Genomic DNA, 22,476 nt, shown 5'->3' with positions numbered 1-22,476 from the left:
AATATAAAAACTGGTGCTAACCTAAAGGTGATTTATAGAGTTCACTACTTTGTAGAATTGCAATGCCATGTGTCAGATAGAATAGGATTAAAACATTTATAAAATATTTGTAATTTTTGATAAAGGAAAAACTTTTATACAGCATTTATATCTAGAGATATAAGGTCTTTGAGCATAAGGTATACTCCTGCACAAGGGCTTAGGGAAAATGTGCAATAGAAGACCATGTGCAAATATGTCATTACTGGAACTTTCTTACAGTCTGCCTGTAACTACAGAGCTGTTGCTAGCCACATTTTCAGATAGTAACTATTTAGACTGGTGGGCCTCTGCTGCAACTACCCAACTCTGCCTTTGTAGTGAGACAGCAGGCATTAACAATACATCAAGAAACAGGCATGACTGTGTTACAATAAAACTTTATTTACAAAAACAGGCAGCTTGTTACCCAAATTATACTGGATTTTCATGAAGCATGACTTTATTATGGGTAATTGTCTTGTTAAAGTGTGACTGTTTTTTAAATGCAAGTACTCAGTGAAAATTTATTTCAATACAATATAAATAAAGTGTATAATTTTTCACTTTGTATAAAAAAAGAGTGGTTCCACCATATTCACTGATGTAGTTAGTGGTTGTTTTTTCCCATGATGGTCATGACAACCAGAAATCAGCTAAGACACAGCTCTTTGTTGCAGGGGGCCTGCAGCAATGTTCCTGATTTGCCTAGAGGTTTCTACTCTGGAAATGCTAGTGGACAAGAAGATGGCTGCTTTAAGGCTAGGCCATGGGGCAGGTTCAAGGTCATTTTGTTCTCCCCCAGCCCCACACACACCCCACCACCATCCCACAGCCCACTCCTCTCACTCCCAGGTGTATTATTCTGATCTTGGATTTGTGGGGGAGTTCTTTGGGGGATTCTCATCTATTTATTTTCCAGGTGAAATTTTCTTTTATGTTCATGAAATTAAAAGCTGGTTAGCATGTCCTTCAGTCCAGACACATTTGCACTGTATCTTGCTGAAATTTCACAGAATATAGATGACATTCCAATATTTAAATAGATTTTCTATTTTTATATTTCCTTGGATAGTTCAATAGTGGTTTTGAAGAGAAAAAAATTAAATGGAAAAGGAAATCTAGTTAAATGAATTCAGTGCTCATTGACAGTTATTTTATACCATGACTTCTCTTTTCTCAGTACTTTCCAGAGTTTTCTCAGAAAGAGAGTACATGCATGAAGCACACTGATCCCTTGCACACCTTAAAGCACTTTCTGTTCCTTTCTCCTTCCCAGCCATTTAAATTTTTTATTTAAATTTATTTAAAATTTTGTATTAAAATTCCTTACCCCCATTTAACATTTTTATCAAGATATTTAAGCTATACTATTTGTCTTAGCTCCAGTTCTTTAAAATCAGAGCCCAGTCAAAGCACAAGCACTAATTCTTTATAGGGAGGGTGAAGTTTTAAGGGAAGTGAAGCAGGAAAGGATGTAAAACAAATAAGGTGGTGTATTACAGAGCCAGTCCAACTATCACTTAGCCATGCAGGACAACTCTGGACAGGGAATACAGTAAAACTACCTTGTAACAAGCACTAAAAAATGTTTTCTACCTTTATTTTGCATCTACCTACCACTTCGGCATTTTATTTAAAAAATAATAATAATAAGGGAGAAATGTGAGATTCACATATAAATCAAGTATAAAAATTAAAAAAAAAAACTACCTTGTAACAATCTCTTAGAGGTGGGAGAATAAATAATTCATCTGCCTGTCTGGTAGCCAGCCTCCAAGATGGCCCTTAACAATTCCATTATATTTTTATTTATTTATATAATGTTTACAATGTAAACATACTACTTATAAATATTATAATTAATATATGTGTGTGTTCCCCATACTTTTTTCTACAAAAATGAGAAGATATTATATACACTTGTTTCATTTATATACAAAAGCATATGTATCTACCTCATCCTTTTTAATGGCTGCATAATATTCCATTAGAGATGCATCATAATTTATTTGTTTCCTGTTTAAGTTACTTCTTCTCTTTCACTATTATAATTATGTGGTGAAAAATCTTGTACATTAGTCTTTGTGATTTTATTAGATAAATTCCTGGGAGGGGAAATGCTAAGTCAAAGGCTATGTGCATTTTACATTTCCATAAGCACCCCTAAATTGCACTCCAAAAGTTTGTTATTATTTATGTTCCACCCAGCAGCATGTAGAAGGCCTCTTTTGCACATCTTTCCTAATACATTTCATAATCATTTTTTTGTCAGTCTAAGAGATGAAAATGTTATCTTATTGTTGATTTAATTTTCATTTTCTTATTATAAGGTTGATCGGTTGATGAATATATGTTTCTTCTAGAAAATTACCTGAAAACAAGGAAAACAAGAATTGAAAACTACATCTTAGATGAAATTAGAAAACAGCTATAACCCAGAATTATGGTACATGAAAATGAAAAGTACTTAGAAGAAATGTAAGTGCTCTGGCTCAGAAAATGTAGCCACATTCACAAGGTTCCAGGGTTCCTTTAGGGATTTAGTGATGCCATCAAACATCTAAGCACTGTCTATTCTTCTCCATCTTCCTCAGATGCTGATGTTTTATCCTCTGACCTGTCACCTCAGGGTCACATGATGGCTGCCCTAGATGTAAGCATTATCTCCACACTTCTTATTCAAAGGCAGGAAGCAATGGTGTCATAGGTTGTAAAGCTATAAGGAAGTGATCATATCCTGTCTCTTTTATCAGAAAACAAACTCTTTCCCAAAAGCCCCCCAGCAAATTTCCTCATATATCTTAATCAGAACTGGGTCCACATGTCCATCCTTAGATGCAAAGTAGTCTAGAAAATGGGGACCTAGCAAAGATATCAATTGTTTTAACAAGTATTGTTGATTAATAAACCACCCCCAGAGTAAATAGCTTAAGATGCAATTATAATATTTTATTTTTTTCATTGTTTGGGTGATTGACTGGGGTCAACTAGGCAGTTTTGTTTGGGATTTGTCTGCAGTTGCAGTCATAATGCTGGTGCTGGAATCATGAGAAGATTAACTCATCCACATATCTGGTACCTGGGTTGAGAGGATAATCAGCTGGGGCTGGAGCACCTGGGGCTCCTTAGCATCTCATTCTATTTCTATGTTACCTCTCCTCATGATCTGTTCTGGACTTCCAACATGACTATTCATGAATTCAAGGGCACATGTCCTAAGAAAAAGAGCTAGGCAGAAGCCAGATTGCCTTTTTGATATAACATCAAAAGTCACACATTACTTACTCCATCTTCTATTTTTCAGTAGCCTGACCAGTTTCAAGAGGAAAGGAAAGCAACTCTCTCTCTTAATAGTAGAGTGATAAGTTTCAGGAAAAGCTAGAAATGTCAGACTAGAAATATTGTTGTATTTTTGTAAAATATAATATCCATCAGTTGGCTATTACCAATCATGATTCATCCAGAGGAACTAGGCATACGGTAGCCCTGAGTAAAGTTAGGCTCATCATACATTGCTGGCTGGAATGTAAAATGGTGCAGACATTTGTGGAAAACAGTTCAGTGGTTCCTCAAGAAGTTGAACATAGAACATATGACCCAGAAACTCCACTCCTACATAGATACCCAACAGAACTGAAAACAGGTGTGCAAACTAACCTTGTACAGGAATGTTCATAGCAGCATTATTCATAATAGCTCAAAAATTAAAACAACTCAAATGTCCATTAGCTGATGAACAGATAAACAAAATGTAGTGTGTCAATACAGTAGAATATTATTCAGTCACAAAAATGAATGAAGTACTGATACATTCTACAACACAAATGAACCTTGAAAACATTATGCTAAGTGCAAGAGGCCAGATACAAAAGGCCACATATTGTATGATTCCCTTTTATATTAAGTGTTTAGAATAGGAAATTCCATAGACATAGAAAGCAGATTAGTGATTGTCAGGGACTGGGGAGAGGATGAAATGCTTAATGGGTGTAGGGTTTATTTTGGGGGTGATGAAAATGTTTTGGAATTAGCGGTGATGGCTTCACAGTACATTCATAGTTGTGAATGTACTAAAAGCCATTGAATTGTACATTTAAAAATGGTTAAATGGTGAATTTCTGTAATGTGAATTTTACCTTAATTTTTTTTTAATTAGGGTTCAGTTAGCTAGGAAGAAGTGGAGAATTATTAGTTGACAGCCAATTTCCTGTTTTATGTGGAAGAGAAACCCTATTGTGCTGAGAAAGTCTTTATTCCTCTTTCTTTTTTTTAACTTTTTTTGTCTTGGTGTATAATTCTAGGTTGATATTTTTTTTCTTCCAGAACTTTGAAGATGTCACTCCACTGTCTTCTAGTTTACTTAGTTTTTGATAAGAAGTCTGCAATCTTCTTATGTTTGTTTATTAATATTTTTTTTAATCAAGCTGCCTTCAAGATCTTCTCTTTGTCTTTAGTTCTTAGAAGTTCACTTATGATATGTCTGGGTATGTTTTTAGATGTTTATTTTTCTTAGTATTCTCTAATCTTCTTGGATTTGTAGCCTGGTATTGGTTACTAATTTGAAATTTTCTTGCCATTATTTCTTCAAATATTTCTTCTTTCCCAATCTCTTCTTCTGTCTCTCTCTTCTTCTGGGATGCCAGTTGCATGTGTTGGATTATTTGATATTGTCCTACAGCTCCAATCTGTTGTGAGATTTTTTTTCCCCACATTTTCCTTTATGTTTTAGTTTGGATAATTTCTTTTGAATTGTCTTTAGGTTCACTGACTCTTTCCTCCTCTGTGTCAACACTACTGATGAGCCAAACAAAATAAATCTTTATGTTACCATGTTTTTATTTCTTAGTTTCCATCTCTGCTGAAATCACCCATCTTATCATGAAGGCTGTTCACCTTTTCTACTAGACCCTTTTACCTAATCATAGTTCTTCTAATTTCCCTGTCTGATAAGTCCAATATCTGTATCATGTCTGAGTCTGGTTCTGTTAATTGCTTTGTCTCTTAGTAGTGTGTCATTTTTCTCTTCCCTTTTTGTATGCCTAGGAATAACACTTTGTTGAAAGTGGGACATCTAATGTAAGGAAGTAAAGACTGAGGTAAATAGCCTTAATGCCTGGAAATGGGCACACTTCTCCTTCTGCTAGGATTTTAGAGCTAGGGATTGAGTCAATCTACTCAGGAGCTGACTTATGTTTGGGTTGTGTTTTGCTGTGAATATTGTCAATGCCCATCAGGCTTCAAGTTTCTCTAACATTACCTGTGTTTATGGTTGACGTTGGTTTGTCAGACGTTTCATCAGTGTCTGCTCCACCCTCAGCTTTACATCTTCCCTTGTGCCTGCTCCTCAGAAAGTGTCATCCTCCATGCTTTTGATGCTATTTCAGCACTAAACTGCTGTTACTTATTGGTCAATGCTTATTAGCCTCCTTGGTGGTGGGAGGGGTGGGGGAAGTGTTCTCAGATATTTTCTGATTCAGCATCAGTATTAGATAGGCACTGTAGCCCAGTTTGAGTCTTAGGGGTACGGCCTTCTCCGTGATCCTGCCCCACCTTCTGCTGCAAGATCTCTAATAGTCTTGATCTACAGAGGTAGAAGTTTTTTTTTTCTCTTTTCCCTTTCTCCAGCTGTAGTGGGTCTTCACTAATACATGACTTACTGTTAAATGACAGAACTTACTACAACCAGCAATTTAAGGCTTTTGTTATCTAGGGAAGATGGGGGAAGGATCTGGATAGGGCTTGGTACCTCTCCCTACATGGCAGATCTTCCTTTCCCCAGATTTGTATTAAAGGGAGACTTTCTCATGACTCACATGCTGTCCCTAATCTTTCTTGTGAACACATGGTAAGGTCCATGGAGAAGAGCCTGCAAGTGAGTGTGAATTACTCTTGTACTGTGGCCTTCTACAATTTCTGTATTCTCATGCTGGCTTGCATTTGGCCTTTAGCAATTCCTTAAAATTTATACCTGAATTTTACCAACTTGATGGTGTCCAGGTGAGGACTCAGCCCCGAATAAGCAAGTGCACTTGTGCAAACCCCCTTGGAGCCACCATGCTGTCTTTTCTTAGATTAAGATTAATTGTGTTTCGTTGGAAGCTCAGCTCTCTGATAAATTCAAAAAAGTTGCAGATTTGCAGATAGTTTTGTGATTTTTTGTTGTAGTAGTAAAAGCAGTGCTATTTCCAGCTTTCCTTTGTGCTAAAATCCAAAAGCCCCTGAGAAGCCCTATTTTGTAGTTAAATCTGTCACATATACTTGAATGCAATTCTTAGCTAGTACAGGCACCAACTTCACTCATTTATTTTAAAAAAATAAATTTCAAGTGCAGCAAAGTTGCAAGCATAAAAAATGAAACCATGAGTACCAGAAGAATCAGGGAGAACTTTCTTAGAACTTCAGAAAGGGAAAAACCTTTAAAATTTTTCTTAAAACATAGAAGCCATAAAATAAAAACTAATGAGACTAATAATAAGACTAATAGATTCAACTACATAAAATGCAAAATTTTCTATATGGCAAGAAATCATCATAAACAACAAACAGAAAAAATTATTTGCAATACATATATACAAAGGACTAATTTTCTTAATATTAAAAGGCATTTATAGATAAATAGATCAAAGAATAGGAACATATATTTAACAGAAAAGGAAATAAGCATGCAAAAAATAAGTAGTCAACCTTAAAACAAATTTGTAAAATGCAAGATACAATTGATCACTTCTGAGGTTGATGGAGATAAAAAATTTTGATAATATTGAATTGACAAGTGTGGCAACAGGCACCCTTACACAGTTTTGGTGAGAGTGTAAATTTATATAATTGGGGCAAATAGGCAATGTCACATTTAAAATACACTCTTTCATCCATCAATTCGACTCTTAGAAATTTCTCCTACATATATACTTATACCTGTGTGCAAGGACTTGTATACATAAGGTTCATGTCAGCATTATTATTCAGAGCAAAACACTGTAAATAACTAAATATCCATGAATATAGAATTGAAGATAAGTCATGTTGTAGTTCTATCAAAGACTGACAACCATCAAAGAAAATTACATATACAATATATATTTATATCGTTGAATAAAACAAGGGGAAAACAGTGTCTATCATATGTTCCAGTTGTGAAGAAAAATATATCAGTTTATTTTATTATGTATTTATATATCAATACATATGCTTCCTATGCTAAATTAATTCTGAAAGATATGTGGAGCAGAAATTCTGAGAAATACTGTGGAGAAAGTAAAAGTGCCTATAGCCAGGATTCTCACCTGACCCTGGTCAGCTTGCTGACTACACACATGTGGGCTATATGTTATTATTGACTCTAGATAAAGAGGTCTGCCCAGTGCACTGGGCTGCAAGGCTGCAGGAGAGCAGAGACTGGAGTGGTGGCCGTGCTAAGGACAGAGACTGAGATGACTGCAGGGGCAAAGAGGCTCAGAGGCAGAGACCAGCTTGATGCATGCAGACTTGCTCTAAGGTGGAAGGTATTCTGTGCTTGACCTGCCACCATGGGAATAAAGTTGGGTATAAACCCTTTCACCCCAAAACGTTCTATTGTCATTTTTTGGTCTCACTGAATCCAAAGTGAACTTGCCCCAGGCTGAAACTCACTGGGAAGACAGATACACAAGTAAGGGAAAAGCAGAGACAAGGGTGGGAAAGACATAGCACACACCTTTTTTGCCTTTTGAATTTTGTATATGTGCTTGTATGCCTACTTTTTAAGAAGGCAATTAATTATAATTATTGAAATAAGTAAATGCCTCCATCAAGAGACCTTATCCAGTCTTTCCCCACACTCCTATCCAGTCCACCCATATGCACCTTTGCTAGAAATAGACTGCATTTCTTCTTTCTCTTTTTCTTTTTTTTTATTAAGGTATTATTGATATACACTCTGATGAAGATTTCACATGAAAAAACAATGTGGTTACTATATTTACCCATATTATCAAGTCCCCACCCACACCCCAATGCAGTCACTGTCAATCTAGACTGCATTTCTTAACTGCCAAATGCACTCCATGACCTATTCCTCAGTGTTCTGCATTTGTGTGTTGTAAAGTTTCTCCCCCACCTAGAGCATGCTCCTCTTCCCTACATCCTGTACTTTTAGATCCAACTCCAGCGTCACTCTACCCAGGACCCCTCTCTGACCACCCTGATCCTCACTATGCTTTCTCTTCTCTGAAAGGGGATGTTTGTGACGTGGGCCTCACAAATAAGCATATAATTCTATTTGTTCTAGATTGTTGACTCTTGCTTCGCGTAAATTAGTCCTAACTTAGGAACAAGATACTTAAGTCTCTCAACAGCAGGAAAACAGCACAACTGAATTGTCTTTGTACCCTTGACACTGCCCAGCTTAGGGATGAGCATAGACTGAGGTTTCACCGTTCCAGCAGCATATAGGACTGGATGCTAAAGGACCAAAATAGTCTCCTCAGAGATTATTGAACCCAAGCATTTTTTGGCTGCTAGAGCACTGCTACCAAGACACGCTTCTCTCAAGAAAACCTGGGATATTATGTCACAATATCCTCAGAGGGGAAGCAAGTAATATGATATCTAAACCAATAGTCAAGGAGTAGGAGTGATGGGTCTGAGGCCTAATTGGAAAGTACCTGTACTGCTTTAAAGTTACCAAAATCCATGTTAAAACCCAAAATTCCTCAGGTAAGCATGTACATGCAGAGGAAATAAGCAGGTCCATGAGTGGCAATTAGTTTATGATCATTAGTTGGAAGTGGCCACTCATCTCTACAGGAAGTCATCTTCCTGAGCAAGCAGAATGCTATCACATGGGTAGAGCAGCTGTGAAACACAAAACTCTGAATAGTGCTGCAGAAATGAGCCAAATTCCTGTGTCTCCATGGAAAGCAGTGCTCACAACCTCTTCCCACCACACAGAATGGAGACTTCCCATATTTCACAGACTTAAATCTAAAGATATTGCCACTTTGGCCTTTCCCTGCCTCATCAACCAGGGTTCCCTTCACACACCTCTAATTTTCCATCACCCATTGCCTGTAACATTAAAGCGCTCCATTTCCAAGCCATCGTCAGACTCTGCCCTCCCTAAGCTCCTGTGTGCTTCTCAGATACACTTCTAGTACATGTCAGAGAATTGGTGGAGAGTCTTCTGTCCCAATGACTCTTCCTCTAAAGGTTCCCTGTGTCCCTAAACACTCTGTTTTCTGGGGATGAGTGACTAGACAGGGGTCCTGAAGGAGAGAAATGAGCCGTCAGGCTGTTGTATGGTGTGCAGAGAGAAAACAAAGTGGGACCATAGACACTGCCTGTGAGTGGACACCTTTAGTCCCAGGCTCTGTAACTCTGACAATCAGATACCCTCACCTGCAGACTTAATTACCACATAAGCTTCCCTAAGACAGATTAAGGTCTATGAGCTGCCCCTGCCTGTGAAACAGAAGGGCTTTGTGATGCAGTCTGGTGGCCTGGTTCCATCAACTGTGAGGCAGAGATGACAAGGCATTGGGAGTCATTACGCATGAGGACACTGACCGCCCTCATGCAGAGATGGTTGGTCTCCTCATGCTAATGAGGCTTAGACCATGTTGAGCCCTACTTTTGCTCTGTGGGATGTTGGATATCCCTTATATACATACCTATGGCTCCATCTTCATTATTATCCTAATTATCTGGCAAGTGAAAAGGAGTTACCATGCATTAAGGTTGGAACCTAAAAGGAGCTGCTGCCAGGTAGGAAAACACTGTGACCACGACTGAACGAGTTAAGTCTCAGATAAGAAGCTTTTAAGGTTTCAGAGTCTCTCCTTTTGCCCTCCTATTTTTTGCCCCCCAAATCTTGTACCATACACCTATTAACCTTATATGGTACTTCTCTTTTCAGAGCCTAGAAATAATTCCTCATCAGGCCTTTGTTGCAGTTTATTCTAATTGAAAAATCATTAACATCTCTGGCTTGGGTTGAGACCTGGAAGAGATGGAATCTACCTCACTAGATCTCAGAACCTCCCAATGTGGGGGAATTTTCTGATTGGTGGCCTTAGTAGCAAAAACCAATCACCATTTAATCTGTCCCAATATCCTCCTGACTAGTGTTAAACCCTCTGAAAACTTGTCCTGGAAAGGCGGTAGGAGGTATGGAATATAGAAAGCCTCAATGCCACTGAGAAATAAGTAGAAAAGTGAAATGTTCAGGTGAAAAGGGTGGAGTAGAGGAAGGAAATGTAGGTGAGTGTACACAATATAGATAGATAAACAGAAAGAGATTGGAAATACAATTTTCCTTTATCACATTTTGGACATAAAAAAGAAAACTATCCCCAAATCATACTCTAACTTCTTTTTTGTCTTTAAGCATTACTGAAAAGTCAAGCAAAGGAATAGAGATGCAGCATCAAGGCTTAAGTCCCAGTCCCTTCTCTGACTCCCCTACACGGTGGGCGAGGTGCCCAGGGATCTGTCCCTCTCTGGCCCAGTGCCAGGAGCCAGGTACTCTAACTACTGAAGGCACCAATCCCGAAATTGATAGACTTTCCCAGAAGACTTTCTTGGGTGGGAAATCAGAGCCTGGGAATGTTCCAAAATTATCCACCTTACCCCAGGATTGAGAAATTAGGAAGTAGGACAGAAGTCTTACCTGTGTCATTTACTAGCTTTATGACCCTGTGGAAGTCACTTTATTTCTTGGTTATCCATGAAATGGGCATCTGATGATCCCACCTCACTCAGTGTGGTTGTAATAATCAAGGGAGATCAGGTCCAGGACATCACTTCATCACTGGTTAAACTGTACACAGACATGCCTTAGAGCACTGACTGGGGGTTTCCAGTATCCTCTCAACCAAAGGCCTTCAGCTTCCTGCAGGATGTCCCCGAATCCTCCCCCGTTCCATGTAACACCGTCTCCTGGTTTCTCAGCCAGGAGACTTCCCCAGGAGGAGGATGAGAAGCCGTGGGAGCTGCTCTCTATCATGAAAAGGTGATCACGTGCTCTTCATAGTCTCCAGCTCCCGGCCTGGCCTGTGATGATTCTCTGCCTGGCCAGGGCAGGGATGAGGAGAGGGACAGTGTCTGGGAGGGAGCCAGGGACAGTGGAGGCTGGAGGGCTGGCTGAGAGGGTTTCCAGGGCAGAGGGGAATCATATGTCTCAGAAGGGGGGAGTCTCTCAGTTCTGCTCTGGGCGAGGCTCACCATGATCCTGGAATTCAGGATGTGACTACTGGGCAATTCATAAAAGACTCTACATGGGTTTGCACTCAGCCATAAGAAAAGTTACCAGTCAAGAGAATGGATAAATGAGTGCATGAATAAGTAATCATTGCATAGTCTCTCTACAACTGTGCCTTTTCAAGGGCAGACCCCTCAGAGTCTGGCTGGACCTGCTGACATTACCTCCTCTGGTTCTGCCTTCAGGAAGGTTAGGTCCAGAGACGGCCCTCAGACATGAGTCTGTCATCTTATCCTCTTCTTATGATCTCTAGAGAATGAGACTGGCTCCCAAGAGATATTGTGTGCACCCTATAATCCCAGAATGCAGAATTCCCACAAGAACCTCATTTTCCAGTTTGGAAATACTGATTACTAGGCTCTGGCCTTCTTAGCTACAAACAAGATTGAGGCCAGGTTCTACCTGTTGACTTTACTGGTGATGCCCCATCAGCTAAACATTGGCTTCCACCCATCTGCCTCGTTCCCTTCTCCTAGTTCAGCGACTCAACACACGTCAGCAGAGAACTCACCCCACCTCCCAGTCTCTTCTGGCCACGCGCTCCCATCAGTTATCTGCGACCTTGCCCAACAAGTCCCTCAGCCCAGCCCACCGTAACTTGCCAAATGGCATTTTCCTGGGAATAAAGTAGATGGGGAAATACCCCGGAGTACAGGCTCCAGGGCTTTAAGGACTAGAGGAGGGCAGGGCCCATACGCAAGCCACATACTTCTAAGGAGGCAGCTGTCACTGCCTCTGTAACAGTTGCCCTATTTCCCTTCCCAGCCAAAGCTGGCTTCCTCAGGAGGGAAGTGTGTGGAGTATCCTGTGTACAGACACCAGCTGCCAAACCTGCGATGGCATGGCTCTGGAGATTCAGCATTTGCTGGTGGGTGAGAGTGCCCTGATCTCCCCCACTTCATCAGGACCATCGCACGACTCCTTGTCTAGATATTTTGTCCATGTCAAGAGTGTCTTTTGAGCAGAATCTAGAGCATTGTTCTGCTCACTCCAAAGAGCTTCCACTTCCATCTCCAACACCCCCAGCATCACAATTCACAGATCAGAAATCCTTAACACAGCCAGCTGTCCAGTTAACCGATACAATCAACATCCGTGATGACTGGACTGAGCACCTCAAACTAAGGCAGGGATTTCAAGTGCCAGAGGTGCCGTGGGGCCCAGACATGATGTCTTCTTCAAGCCTTCAGGAGCCTAGAATTCTGATGTACCAAGAGGAGTTGACACACAGCGACACCAACCTTGTCTACAGGAACAAGAGCAGCAGCCCTTGATTTCCCAGGTGTCTCTGCTGACCCTGAACCAAGAAATCACTACCTTGACACATCCCATAGCCTTGCTCATGGCAGCTGCCCTCCCTGCCCAACTGCCGTTCCTCTGTCCTGGAGTCCTGAGAATTCTTGAAGTTCATGTGAAAAAATGGATGTATTTCCAGAGGTGGGGGCTCCCCAGACGTGTGGAGGAGTCCCTGAGGTAGCTTATGCCAAACCCACCATTCTTTTATGGACCTGAACATAACCAACCAGTTTCTTTCCTCCAGAATACTTCTAAGTTTGCTGTTGAGAATTTGGGGGCCATTTCCTACCAGACATGGGGTTCCTGTATGACGGCCAGCCCACCCAGGCCTTCTGGGTCTTGGAATTGCCCATTATGGACCCGGAACAAAGACACCACTACCTGCAAATCCCAAACCATGTGGCTTGGACAGCCTCTCCCTCTCCAGCCCTTAGAACACTTTAGTGGCCTCTACCCATTTCCTGGTCAACAGGTTTATGACTCGGTGGGCCGTTTGCAACAGAAATACAGCCAGCTATTCTGTGGCCTCCCTTCTCTACACAGTGAGTCCCTAGTTGACACTGTCTTGGGCTCTCAAGGCTTCTCCACAAACGGGAGCATGTCCAGGTACCCCTTGAATGATCCTTTTCTCTTTAAGGGACTCTCCTTCCTCCCGTTGCTGCCTACAACTCCATCCCAGTCAGCCCCACCGTCTTCCCCATCTTCCCCAAGTTGGGTTGCTCCATCTGACCAGCGAGCTCAGGTCAGTGTCGCATTTCTGACTCTGGCCCAGTGTGAAGCCTTGGAGTAGCACCTGCTGCAGAGGCAGCTCCAGCATCAGTGGGGTTTGCCAGCTGTCTTCCAGGGACCTCAGCACACGCAGAGCTCTGTGCAGTGTCAGCCTTGTGACAAAGCCCAGTCTCCTGAGAGAGTGAAAACATCCCGGCCAGGAAAACCCATGTCGGTCGTCACCAGGGAACTACTTTTCTTCCCAGAGAATGCCCAGAGGCTGCTGGAACTCCACCTCCAGAGCCAGTCAATCCACCCTCGCTGGGGCCTGCCCCAGAAGCACCGGGAGTCCACCCAGTTGCTCCTGTCCCTCACCGACCAGCAGACTCTGTCCTGGGGCAGCACAGCCTGAGCCAATGTGAGTGTTCCCCAGCCTACGGCCCCAGAGGCCATTAGGGCTGGTGACCCATTCTCACCCATCATAGACCCACACTTGTTTGACCAGGCCAAGGCAATACTGCAGAGCCATATCAACTCCAAAAGTGGGCAGATTCATCAGGGCAAGGTCCCTGCCTGTGTATACAGCTCCTGGGAGTGCATAATTCCTGGGAGCCTGGAAGTGACTCCCCTCACCTGCATCCCAGAAAGCAAGCCCCTGGAGCTACAGGCAGCAGCTGGCCCTGACCTCCAGCAGGCAGTTATGCCCTGGATGCCAACAGCGCCTGAGCAGCAGCAGGCCTCACCAGGTGTTGTCAGTGCACATCCTAAGCTGCCCCGAACCCTGTCCAAGAGAGCCATTGAGAAACTGGAGATGACTTTACGACACAAGTATCTGGCCTTCTTGTCAGGGCTGCCTGCTCTTTATTCTGTGACTCTCTCTGGGGCCATGGCACCGGTAGTCACTACCCAGGCTGGAATCACAGAGATGGTGCCTGGACCTGACAAATTCCCAACAGAGCCACTGACTCGGAGGATCTCCTCTGATGAGCAGCATCTACGTCCCGGGTCCGGCTTTCAGGATGCCAGTGAGACTTGTGCAGACATTGCAGATGAGTTCCTGCCTGAAGTGGAGGCAGAAGGAATGACTGAGATGGTGCCTCCAGACAGCCAACCAGAGCCAACTCGAAACTACTCACTAAAGAAACCCCTCTTAGCCAAACTAAATTTCCACCTGAGAAAGAAGATCCTAGAGGTACAACTGGGAATTCCCATAAAGGCAAGGGAGTCCAGGGAACAAAGGGCAATGATCTCAGAGAACATATGCAGCCAGGAGTCTCCTGGAAGTCTAAACAACCAAGGAAAAGCATTGCTCCAGGAACTCCCCATCCCAGCAGACATTCCTCATGACCCGGGTCCAGAATGGCTCCACCTCAAAGAGCAGCTGCCCACTGAGTTAAAGGCAGTGAAGCAGAACCAGAAGCAGCCAAGTTCCAGAGCAGTATCTCAAGGTTCTGCCCACTGGGCCTCCAAAGTCTCACAACCCGGTGGAGACACAGCAGAGGCCCGGGTGCTTTGTGTTCAGCTGGAAGGCAGCATGAACAGCCCCAGCCTGCGGGAGCCCTGGAATCCTGAGCCCCAAAGCTCTGGCAAGAGCAAGGACTCGGCCCAAGTCTCCATGCCGGCAGAAACGAGAGAGGGCCCAGGGAAACCCAACTCAGCAGGGGACCACAGAGAAAGGGATGCAGGGTTTGTGCTCTCTGCAATAAGAGAAAAAGGGCACCTTGCTGAAGCCCAGACGCCAGAAGGGATGCTTGTGAACAGAACACCCCACAGCCTCCGGCAGCAGGGACAAGGCTTTCACCTTGATGCTCCCTGTCAACACAGTCCCAGCATCACCCTCAGCTTGAGCTCCCAGAGCTACCTCCGGGAGTCCCTAGGGGGGAAGGAATCCAAGAAGAATGGCCTGCCAGACAGTCAAACCAAGCTCAGTGTGACCCGCAAACCAGCAAGGATTCCTGAGAATGCCCGGCCTGTAGTGCCCCAGGTGTCACAGGGCCAGCCTCTCCTGGGCCAGCTCATTCAGAGTAAGCCACTGCAGGGCCGAAATTTGCAAGGTCGTGTTTTGCAGGGGCAGGTGATGCCAGTCCATACCCACAAGAGCCCCAGCCTCCCAGAATCTGGCTTGAGAAGCAAGGTGAAATCCTTTCTGAACCATATTAACCCCAAGACAAAAGGCCAAGGGCACAGGGAATCCAAGTTCTTTACAGCTGAGAAAGTGGCCAACACTGGAAAAGAGAATGTAGCAAAGAGCCTGGCTCCAGCCAAAAGTCCCACGGGGCGAACACAGACAGAGAAGGCAAGACAGAGAGGGCGAGGCCCAGTCTCCCCCGACTGAGACATGGGGCCTGGCCTTCGTGGGTGGCCCCCACCCCCCAGACAGCAAGCTCGGGCACCACTCCCATCCACTCCACTCGGCCTCAGTCCTGGGCCACCCCCGCCACTGCCCTCAGCACTGTCCCCGAGTGGCTTGTGCCACCCAACAAAGGAAACCGCCCTAACTCTCAAGTCTCGCCTCAGAGGGAAACGCTGGTCTGCTTAAGACGACCCTGCTCAAGCGACGCTGTTGGCTCCCCAATGTCCTCAGTCCTTGGAGAGGACCGTTACTGTCATTTCATTATTGTGCGGGTGGGGCAGAGTGGCCCCCAAAATACACTCTATATCTCTAAGCAGAGTTTCTGTCTGCTCCTTCCCTCCACTCTGGTGTGTTCAGGGAAGGCATGGGAGAGGCTAAACCCATCCTTCCTGTCTAGGGAAGCTTTATCCCACAGTGCGGCTGGGGCAGCATTCTGCACAACTCCTCCCCGTCCCACCCTGGAGAAGGAAGGCCCTTGTGGAAGGTGCACTGAAGGGGAAGGTCAAGCTTCGATTCTGGCATGACCTACCATGGTGTCCTTGGGCCTAGAAGAGCACTGTGGACATGAGCAAATACTGACAGGAATCCACAGGCAGAATTCACTGATGACTTCTGTATACACCCCCAATCTGGAGGGGACGTTTTTAGAGGAGTTCCACAGTACTCCAACCTTGAGGAGGTGCTTGTGTTTATCAAAAGCACACAGCTAATAATATGATGGGATAAAAATCAGAACCAAATGATAGCATCTCCCCTTTTCTGCTCCCTGTTGGTTACTGGTTGGGCCTTTCTGGAGCCCTCTGGGAGTCTGCTGTAGTTCTCTTGCCTATTTCCAACCTCCACTGCCTATCAGCTGCATGGAGTGAGGGACTCCTGGAATGAAGATCACAGTAGGATGTGGAGAGTGTCTTTTCCACCACTCCCAAGGGGCAGACTGGGAGAGAAGCAAGGAGGGGGAGCATGAAGATGGAGGTCTGAGTAGCTGGGACAGAAGCTGACACGTTCCTGATCAGAGTGTGATGAAGGAGCAAAGCCAATTTGCTTTGTACTCAAAAGAGCCCAGAGCTAGGAAGCCAGCCAAGTTCCAAGTGCTTTTGGGGGAAGGAAAATTTAAACTTTGTGATAGGTCTCTTGCCAAGCATGTGGAGAACAGTGATTTGGCCGTTCTGTCCAAAGACACTGCAAAATAATTCAAACTCAGAAGACTCACCCTCTATCCTACCAAACTGTTCCCCATCATCAGGGAATGCTATGGCAATAAATCCATGCTTTTGGTCAGCCCAAACATGAAGTCTATCACTAGGTTCTAATCTTGGTCTCTTGCAACTTTGTGCCCTATTCCCGCTTTCTACTTCTTCCACTTGTATTCAGTTTCTCATCTGTTCTTGCTGAATAAAATCACAATATTATGTCACATCCCCAGGGCTTAAGACAGTGGCTGTTTAGTTATACCTTAATAGTACTTGAATCCAAAGTCCAGGCTGGAAATGCAGACCAGCTACATTTATGATGAGTGCTATAGAATAGGGGCTCCTGCACAGGAGAAAGTACTCAGCTGATGAAGATCCTAGAAGGATCACAGTAAGTGACCTTGAGAAAGGTCTTAACATTCAACAATTAAAATATTTGAGTATTTACTATCTGCAAAGTACTATAGCAAATACAATGAACAAGATGCAGGACTTGCACAGTGGAGCTCATGTTCTCATAGGATAGACAGTCTTACATGCCCAAATTGTCTAACCAACATACATACTTCACTGTTCAATTCATCTCAAACTACAGAAAAATGAACTTCCAATTCTCCATCCCCAATCACACATAAATAACAAAACATGCCCCAGTCATAGTATTCACCACATCAGAATGGAACTCCATCTTTCCATTTGTTTAGGACAAAAACTTTGGTATCATCCTTGGTATTTTTTCCTAACAGTCCACATCCAATCCATCAGTAAAACCTCTTGTCTCTACATTCAAAATGAATCCAGAACATGACTCTCTTTGTACAATTATTGCAGTAGCATCATAACTTATCTCCCAGCTTCTTCCTGGGACCATTACTCCCAACAGTGTATTCTCAAAGAAGCCTGCTTAGGGAGGGTCCTGGCTGTGGATGACAGATAGATGATGATAGATAGATAATGCATAGACACATATAGATGTGGATATAGATAGGTATAAAACCAGGAGACTGGATAAGATCCCCAAGGGACTGAGTATAAACAAAGGAGAGATCTAAGAGCCAAGCTTTGGGACTCTTCAACAGTATGAAATTGAAGAAAAATGATAGGAACAAATAAGCAAAAACTGAGAATAAGTAGCCAATGAGATAGGAGGAAAACCAGAAGGCTATATACTGGAAGCTGAGAGAGGACAAGTATTGCAAGGAGAAAGTAAGTGCCTGCATGAAAAGTTGCAGGTCAGCCTAGTAAGATGATGACTTGGAGCTGATCATTAGATTTAGCAACACAGATCATTCATGGCCTTGGGAAGAAGAGACTCAAGTGAGTGATGGAGGTGAAGACATGACTGGAGTAGATTCGATAAAGAATGCAAGAGCGGTTGGTGATAGCAAGTATAATCAATTCAAGGAGTTTTTTTCCACAGAGGTGCAGAAAAATGAGGAAATAGCACCAAGCAGATTTTTTAAAAGGAGACATAGCATGTTGGATGTTGATGGAAAAGATCCAGTGGAGAGGAATAAATTGATGATGCAGGAGAGCAAATGGAGTAGTGCTAGAGCAACATCATGGTGCAGAAGAAATGGAACAGAATGATTTCCCAAGAGGGACTGGCTTTGGCTCAAAGTACACATGCTTTACTGTTGGTAAGTAGAGAGTAGGTGACATTAATGAGGGAGGATTTTGTGTGTCAAAGGAAGAAAGGATTCCCCAAATTAAGACTTACAGGGTGAATGAAGAGCTGACAAAGAATAGTGGCAAGTGGGGAGAAGGGCACTAGAGCCAAAGCCAGAGGTGGAGTAGGATTTTGGAAGTTACCATGGCAAGATTCTACTAGGATCTAGGAAGTCATAGCAGTGTGTGAACCCAGATGCATGGAAAAAATGGTTGAAGTTGATGAACACATGTGTAAAGAAGATGCTCTTGGCCACAGAGGGAGAGCAGGCAGAGAAAGCTCTAAATGTATGGAGCATTAGAGAAGGGATGGGGCTGGAGATGGATAAAAAGAGCATGTGTGGCATCCCAGGGTTCAGCCAGGGACCAGGGAGTTTTGACAGTGGGAACAGAGAACTAGGAGGCAGAAAGACAAAGACGCTGCCATGAGTTTGTAACAAAGAGGATGGACCTTGGTTTGGGTCACCTCATATCTCTCAGAAGGTGGCACCTCTGTATTCCCACTTTTTGGCCTATCACAGAGGAGCCAAGAGCTAGAGAAAGAGCTGGAAGTGCTGTTTGATGCGTGTATGTGGTATGGGGGCTGTGGGACACCCTCACCCTGATTCCTAGGGATAAAGAGGATGACTCACATCACATCAAACCAGGAGTGGGTGGCAGGACTCTCTTCATCTGATGTGTGTCCACAGCACTGTGTGTCCACTATTAGCAGGATGCAGAAAAGCCAGGATGGGAAGCAGCACAAATGTGTCCCTCCTCTGAATGGTGTTTCTGTGCCTAAGGGATGGGGACCCAGCCCCTGCTGTGGCCTCCAGAGTGAGGAAGCACAGGCCCAGGCCTGCTGAGCCAGCACCATCCAGGTGTTTCCCTAAAGCATCCCAAAGATCACAGGAGGTCTTGGGACAGGCACATCCTTCCTGCACAGTGGGAGGTGGCAGAGAGCCACAGCACAAGGAGGCAAGAGGGAGGCCCAGAATGAAGGGAACGTGACTCAGAAAGATCACAGCAGCATCCAGTGGGGAGCCGAGGTTAATGAGCACACATCCTGGCTTAGGTGGAGCAGGTCCTTCCCATGGTCCTCCACAGGTTCCTACCTGCCCCAGCGTGGTTGAGCTCATAGTGCTGACCAAGGTCCTACAACACAGGGTGGGGGCAGAGATGAGCTGGAAACTGAGGCCTTCAGGATCCTGAATTCTCAGCCAACAAGCTCTGAGAGGAGACAGGATCAGAGCCTGTGACTCACACAGGATGTTGCTGAGGGATGAAGCCTTGCTCTAGCCCATCCCATAGCCCTAGCATCAACCCCACCCTCCCACTCCCCCTAGGCTCCAGAGAGGTAAAACCAGAATGAAATCCTCCTTAATTTACTACTCAAGAATCTGTGGGAGGTGCTAGGACTGTATGCTTGCTCGGGAACTGTGGGGTGCACCTCTGGCCCTCTGAGGTACCATCATGTCATGGTGCCTGGCTTTGACCTTCTCGGGCCATTCTCTCAGTCTCTGCAGAGGGTACTGAAGGACTCTATAGACGGAATTTCAGGCAACAGTGGAGGCGACTGGCTTCTCCACAAAATGACTTCTGGTAAACACTGAATCCTAACGATAGGGACTGCAGCTGCTTCATTTTTGAACAGCGTGCAGCCCATGCAGGCAGGGCAACAAACAGAGGACGGGCACAGGAACGAACCCACGGAGATGCTTCCTGCACCACGTGAGACAGAGCTGAGCCTCTGCTCTTCACCAGCCATCCGAAGCCTAACGCTCCACCTGGGCTCAGGGCCCATGGCACAGGCCAGGGCTGTCAGAGAATAAGGACGAAAATGGACGTAGGTAAATGAAGGACACAGAATAAGGACAAGAATGGTTCCTGTGTCCAATGCAGGGAAGGGAAGGAAAGGAGGACACCCTTGAGTTCGGGTGAGGCTGTGAGGAAGGAGCATAGTGCTGGCATGTGAGGTGTTGGGGGACGCAGAGGACTAGATCCCTAACAGGTCTTGCTGGGCTTGCAGAGGACTGTTCATTCCCATCCCAAGACAGAGAGGCCAGGAACCTAAATACTTGGTCTGGATGAGAGCATGGGGAAGAAAAATGGGGCCTGGGACAGGGCCAGAGGGAAAGCTCTGTTTCCAGAAGAATGGGTGGGTGCTGCCAACTGCCCCCCACCCCTTTCCTGCCCTGTCCCTCTCCTCCACTGCAACTTCTCTGGGTGCATGGCCAGAAAAGGAGCATATTGGGGGCTTTCCAGAGTGTATCGCTGTCAAGGTCAGGCCTGCTCCAGAGGCCACAGGGGGAGGACCTTGGGCAGGCAGCCGGACCTGTGGGATTCCAGACGGCGGGAAGAGAAGGGAAGCTGTTCCTTGCGGTAAATCATGCTGGCAGCTGGTGTGTGTCAGGGGAGAGCGGCAGGGTAAAGCGAGAGGCCAGGGCAGAATCTCACGCACAAAGACAGATGGACACAGACACCCGGCCACACAGACACATAAACGGGACACAAATCCAATGATGCCACTGAGAAACTAATTCCGAGTACCAGAGATGTGTCCGGGAAACACACCTGCATAGACCCATGAACACCCTTTGTCAGGCTTGCCGGAGCAGACACAGGCACAAACACACACACAGACAGAAAGACAGCCTAGCACACATGAAAACAGACACAGCCCATCTTGCGACCCACAAACACACATGCAGTCCAAATCCATCCAGCAAAGCCATGCTCCTGCATAAAGCTCCCTAGACCACCTCAGACAAGGCCTGTATCCCTCCTCTAAACTGGTTTGTAGTTTCTGTCCCACTGCTTGTCCTTTAATAAGGACAGTCTTGGTTCCCATGCAAAGCCCTGGGCTCCACCACATGGCTGTGTGCTTTTAAAGAAAGGACAAGGTCAGCAAGTGTGTCCACTGCCCTCCTCAGCGTCCCCATCCTTCACCTACATACCCTTCCTCATCCCCACAAGTGTCCCCACTTTACTGACCCCCAGCCTCTTTGTTGCAGGAGACACAGACTCTAAGGGAAGAGTAAACTGGATAGACACACCCTATCAAGGTGTTCCTGGTAGTTTTACCCAAAAAGGTCTTTCCATGGCCTTATGCTTACCACTGTCTACCTCCAACCTGTAACCACTACCGATGGTATTCTAAGCACAGTGCTAACTCTCACCCTAACCCTAGGTAGCACACTGAGTAATGTCCACAACTACCCTAGGTGTGCAGATGTCATGCACATATGACGGTGTGGGTCACCTGCCCTCCAGAAACTCAGTAGCCCCTTCAGTAACACCTGCACAGTCACCAGGCCACGATGTACCTGGAGAGCCCAGTGCTCAGCTGGGAACCTAGGAGCAGCAAGGCGCCCAGGCCCTTTGACCCTTGCTAGACATACAAGTCTATGGGGCCCAGCCCACCCCAAGTCCTGTTCCGGGATTAGCCCAGCATCTGAGCTGAAATTCCTGCCATACCCTTTCCCAGCTCCTGCCTGCCAAGCTGGGAGCATCTGTTGTCCTGGAACCCTCACCAGATGGGAGCAAAAAAGAAAAGGGGCCTGGGACCTGGGGCTGAAGGGAATGTGGCCACTTCCCAATATGTGGGGATTTCCAGACTCTTGTAATATCCACACCTAGGACCTCTACCCCTGAGCCTGGCCCAGGTACCAGTCCTAAGGAGTCCTGGGGGTAAATTGGGGTGAATTAGCACACCTCCTCTTCTCCCCTCCAGGGTCACAATCTGGTGATAGGGTGTGTTCATTCTGAACTCATCAGCAGAGATAAAGCTGAACTCAGCCATGTGTACACCTCCCTCACCCCTCACCTCTCACCCCCAGGCCCCAGGTCTCCAGTGCAGCACTCCTTTGCACCCCAGCCACCCCAGCGGTTGTCAAACACCACCTAGGCTCTCTATTGAGCCCAGCAGGCCAAAACCTTCACCCAAGGGACTGGAACTCTTAGGTGGACACTGACATCCCAGATGTGCAGCCATCTGAGTCTCTGTATCCCCTTCCCCATTGTCT

At 45.0% G+C, this 22,476-nt stretch overlaps 1 protein-coding gene across 1 annotated transcript; it reads left to right on the top strand.

Moving 5' to 3' along the window:
• Positions 1 to 1,663: 1,663 nt before the first annotated feature.
• On the top strand, positions 1,664 to 17,608 carry LOC118918844 (protein SPATA31F1-like). The gene is given in 10 exon segments (XM_057499405.1): positions 1,664 to 9,665; positions 9,667 to 9,762; positions 10,385 to 10,434; positions 10,952 to 11,008; positions 12,023 to 12,125; positions 12,163 to 12,502; positions 12,505 to 12,855; positions 12,858 to 12,928; positions 12,930 to 15,557; positions 15,559 to 17,608. Coding segments are annotated over 10 exon segments (3,948 nt in total). The 5' UTR covers positions 1,664 to 9,614; the 3' UTR covers positions 15,760 to 17,608.
• Positions 17,609 to 22,476: the final 4,868 nt, after the last annotated feature.

Source organism: Manis pentadactyla, chromosome 3 (assembly GCF_030020395.1).
Source record: "Manis pentadactyla isolate mManPen7 chromosome 3, mManPen7.hap1, whole genome shotgun sequence".
NCBI lineage: Eukaryota > Metazoa > Chordata > Mammalia > Pholidota > Manidae > Manis > Manis pentadactyla.
The sequence above is the reverse complement of the archived record's forward strand: the minus strand, read 5'-3'. Positions and strand labels throughout refer to the sequence as shown.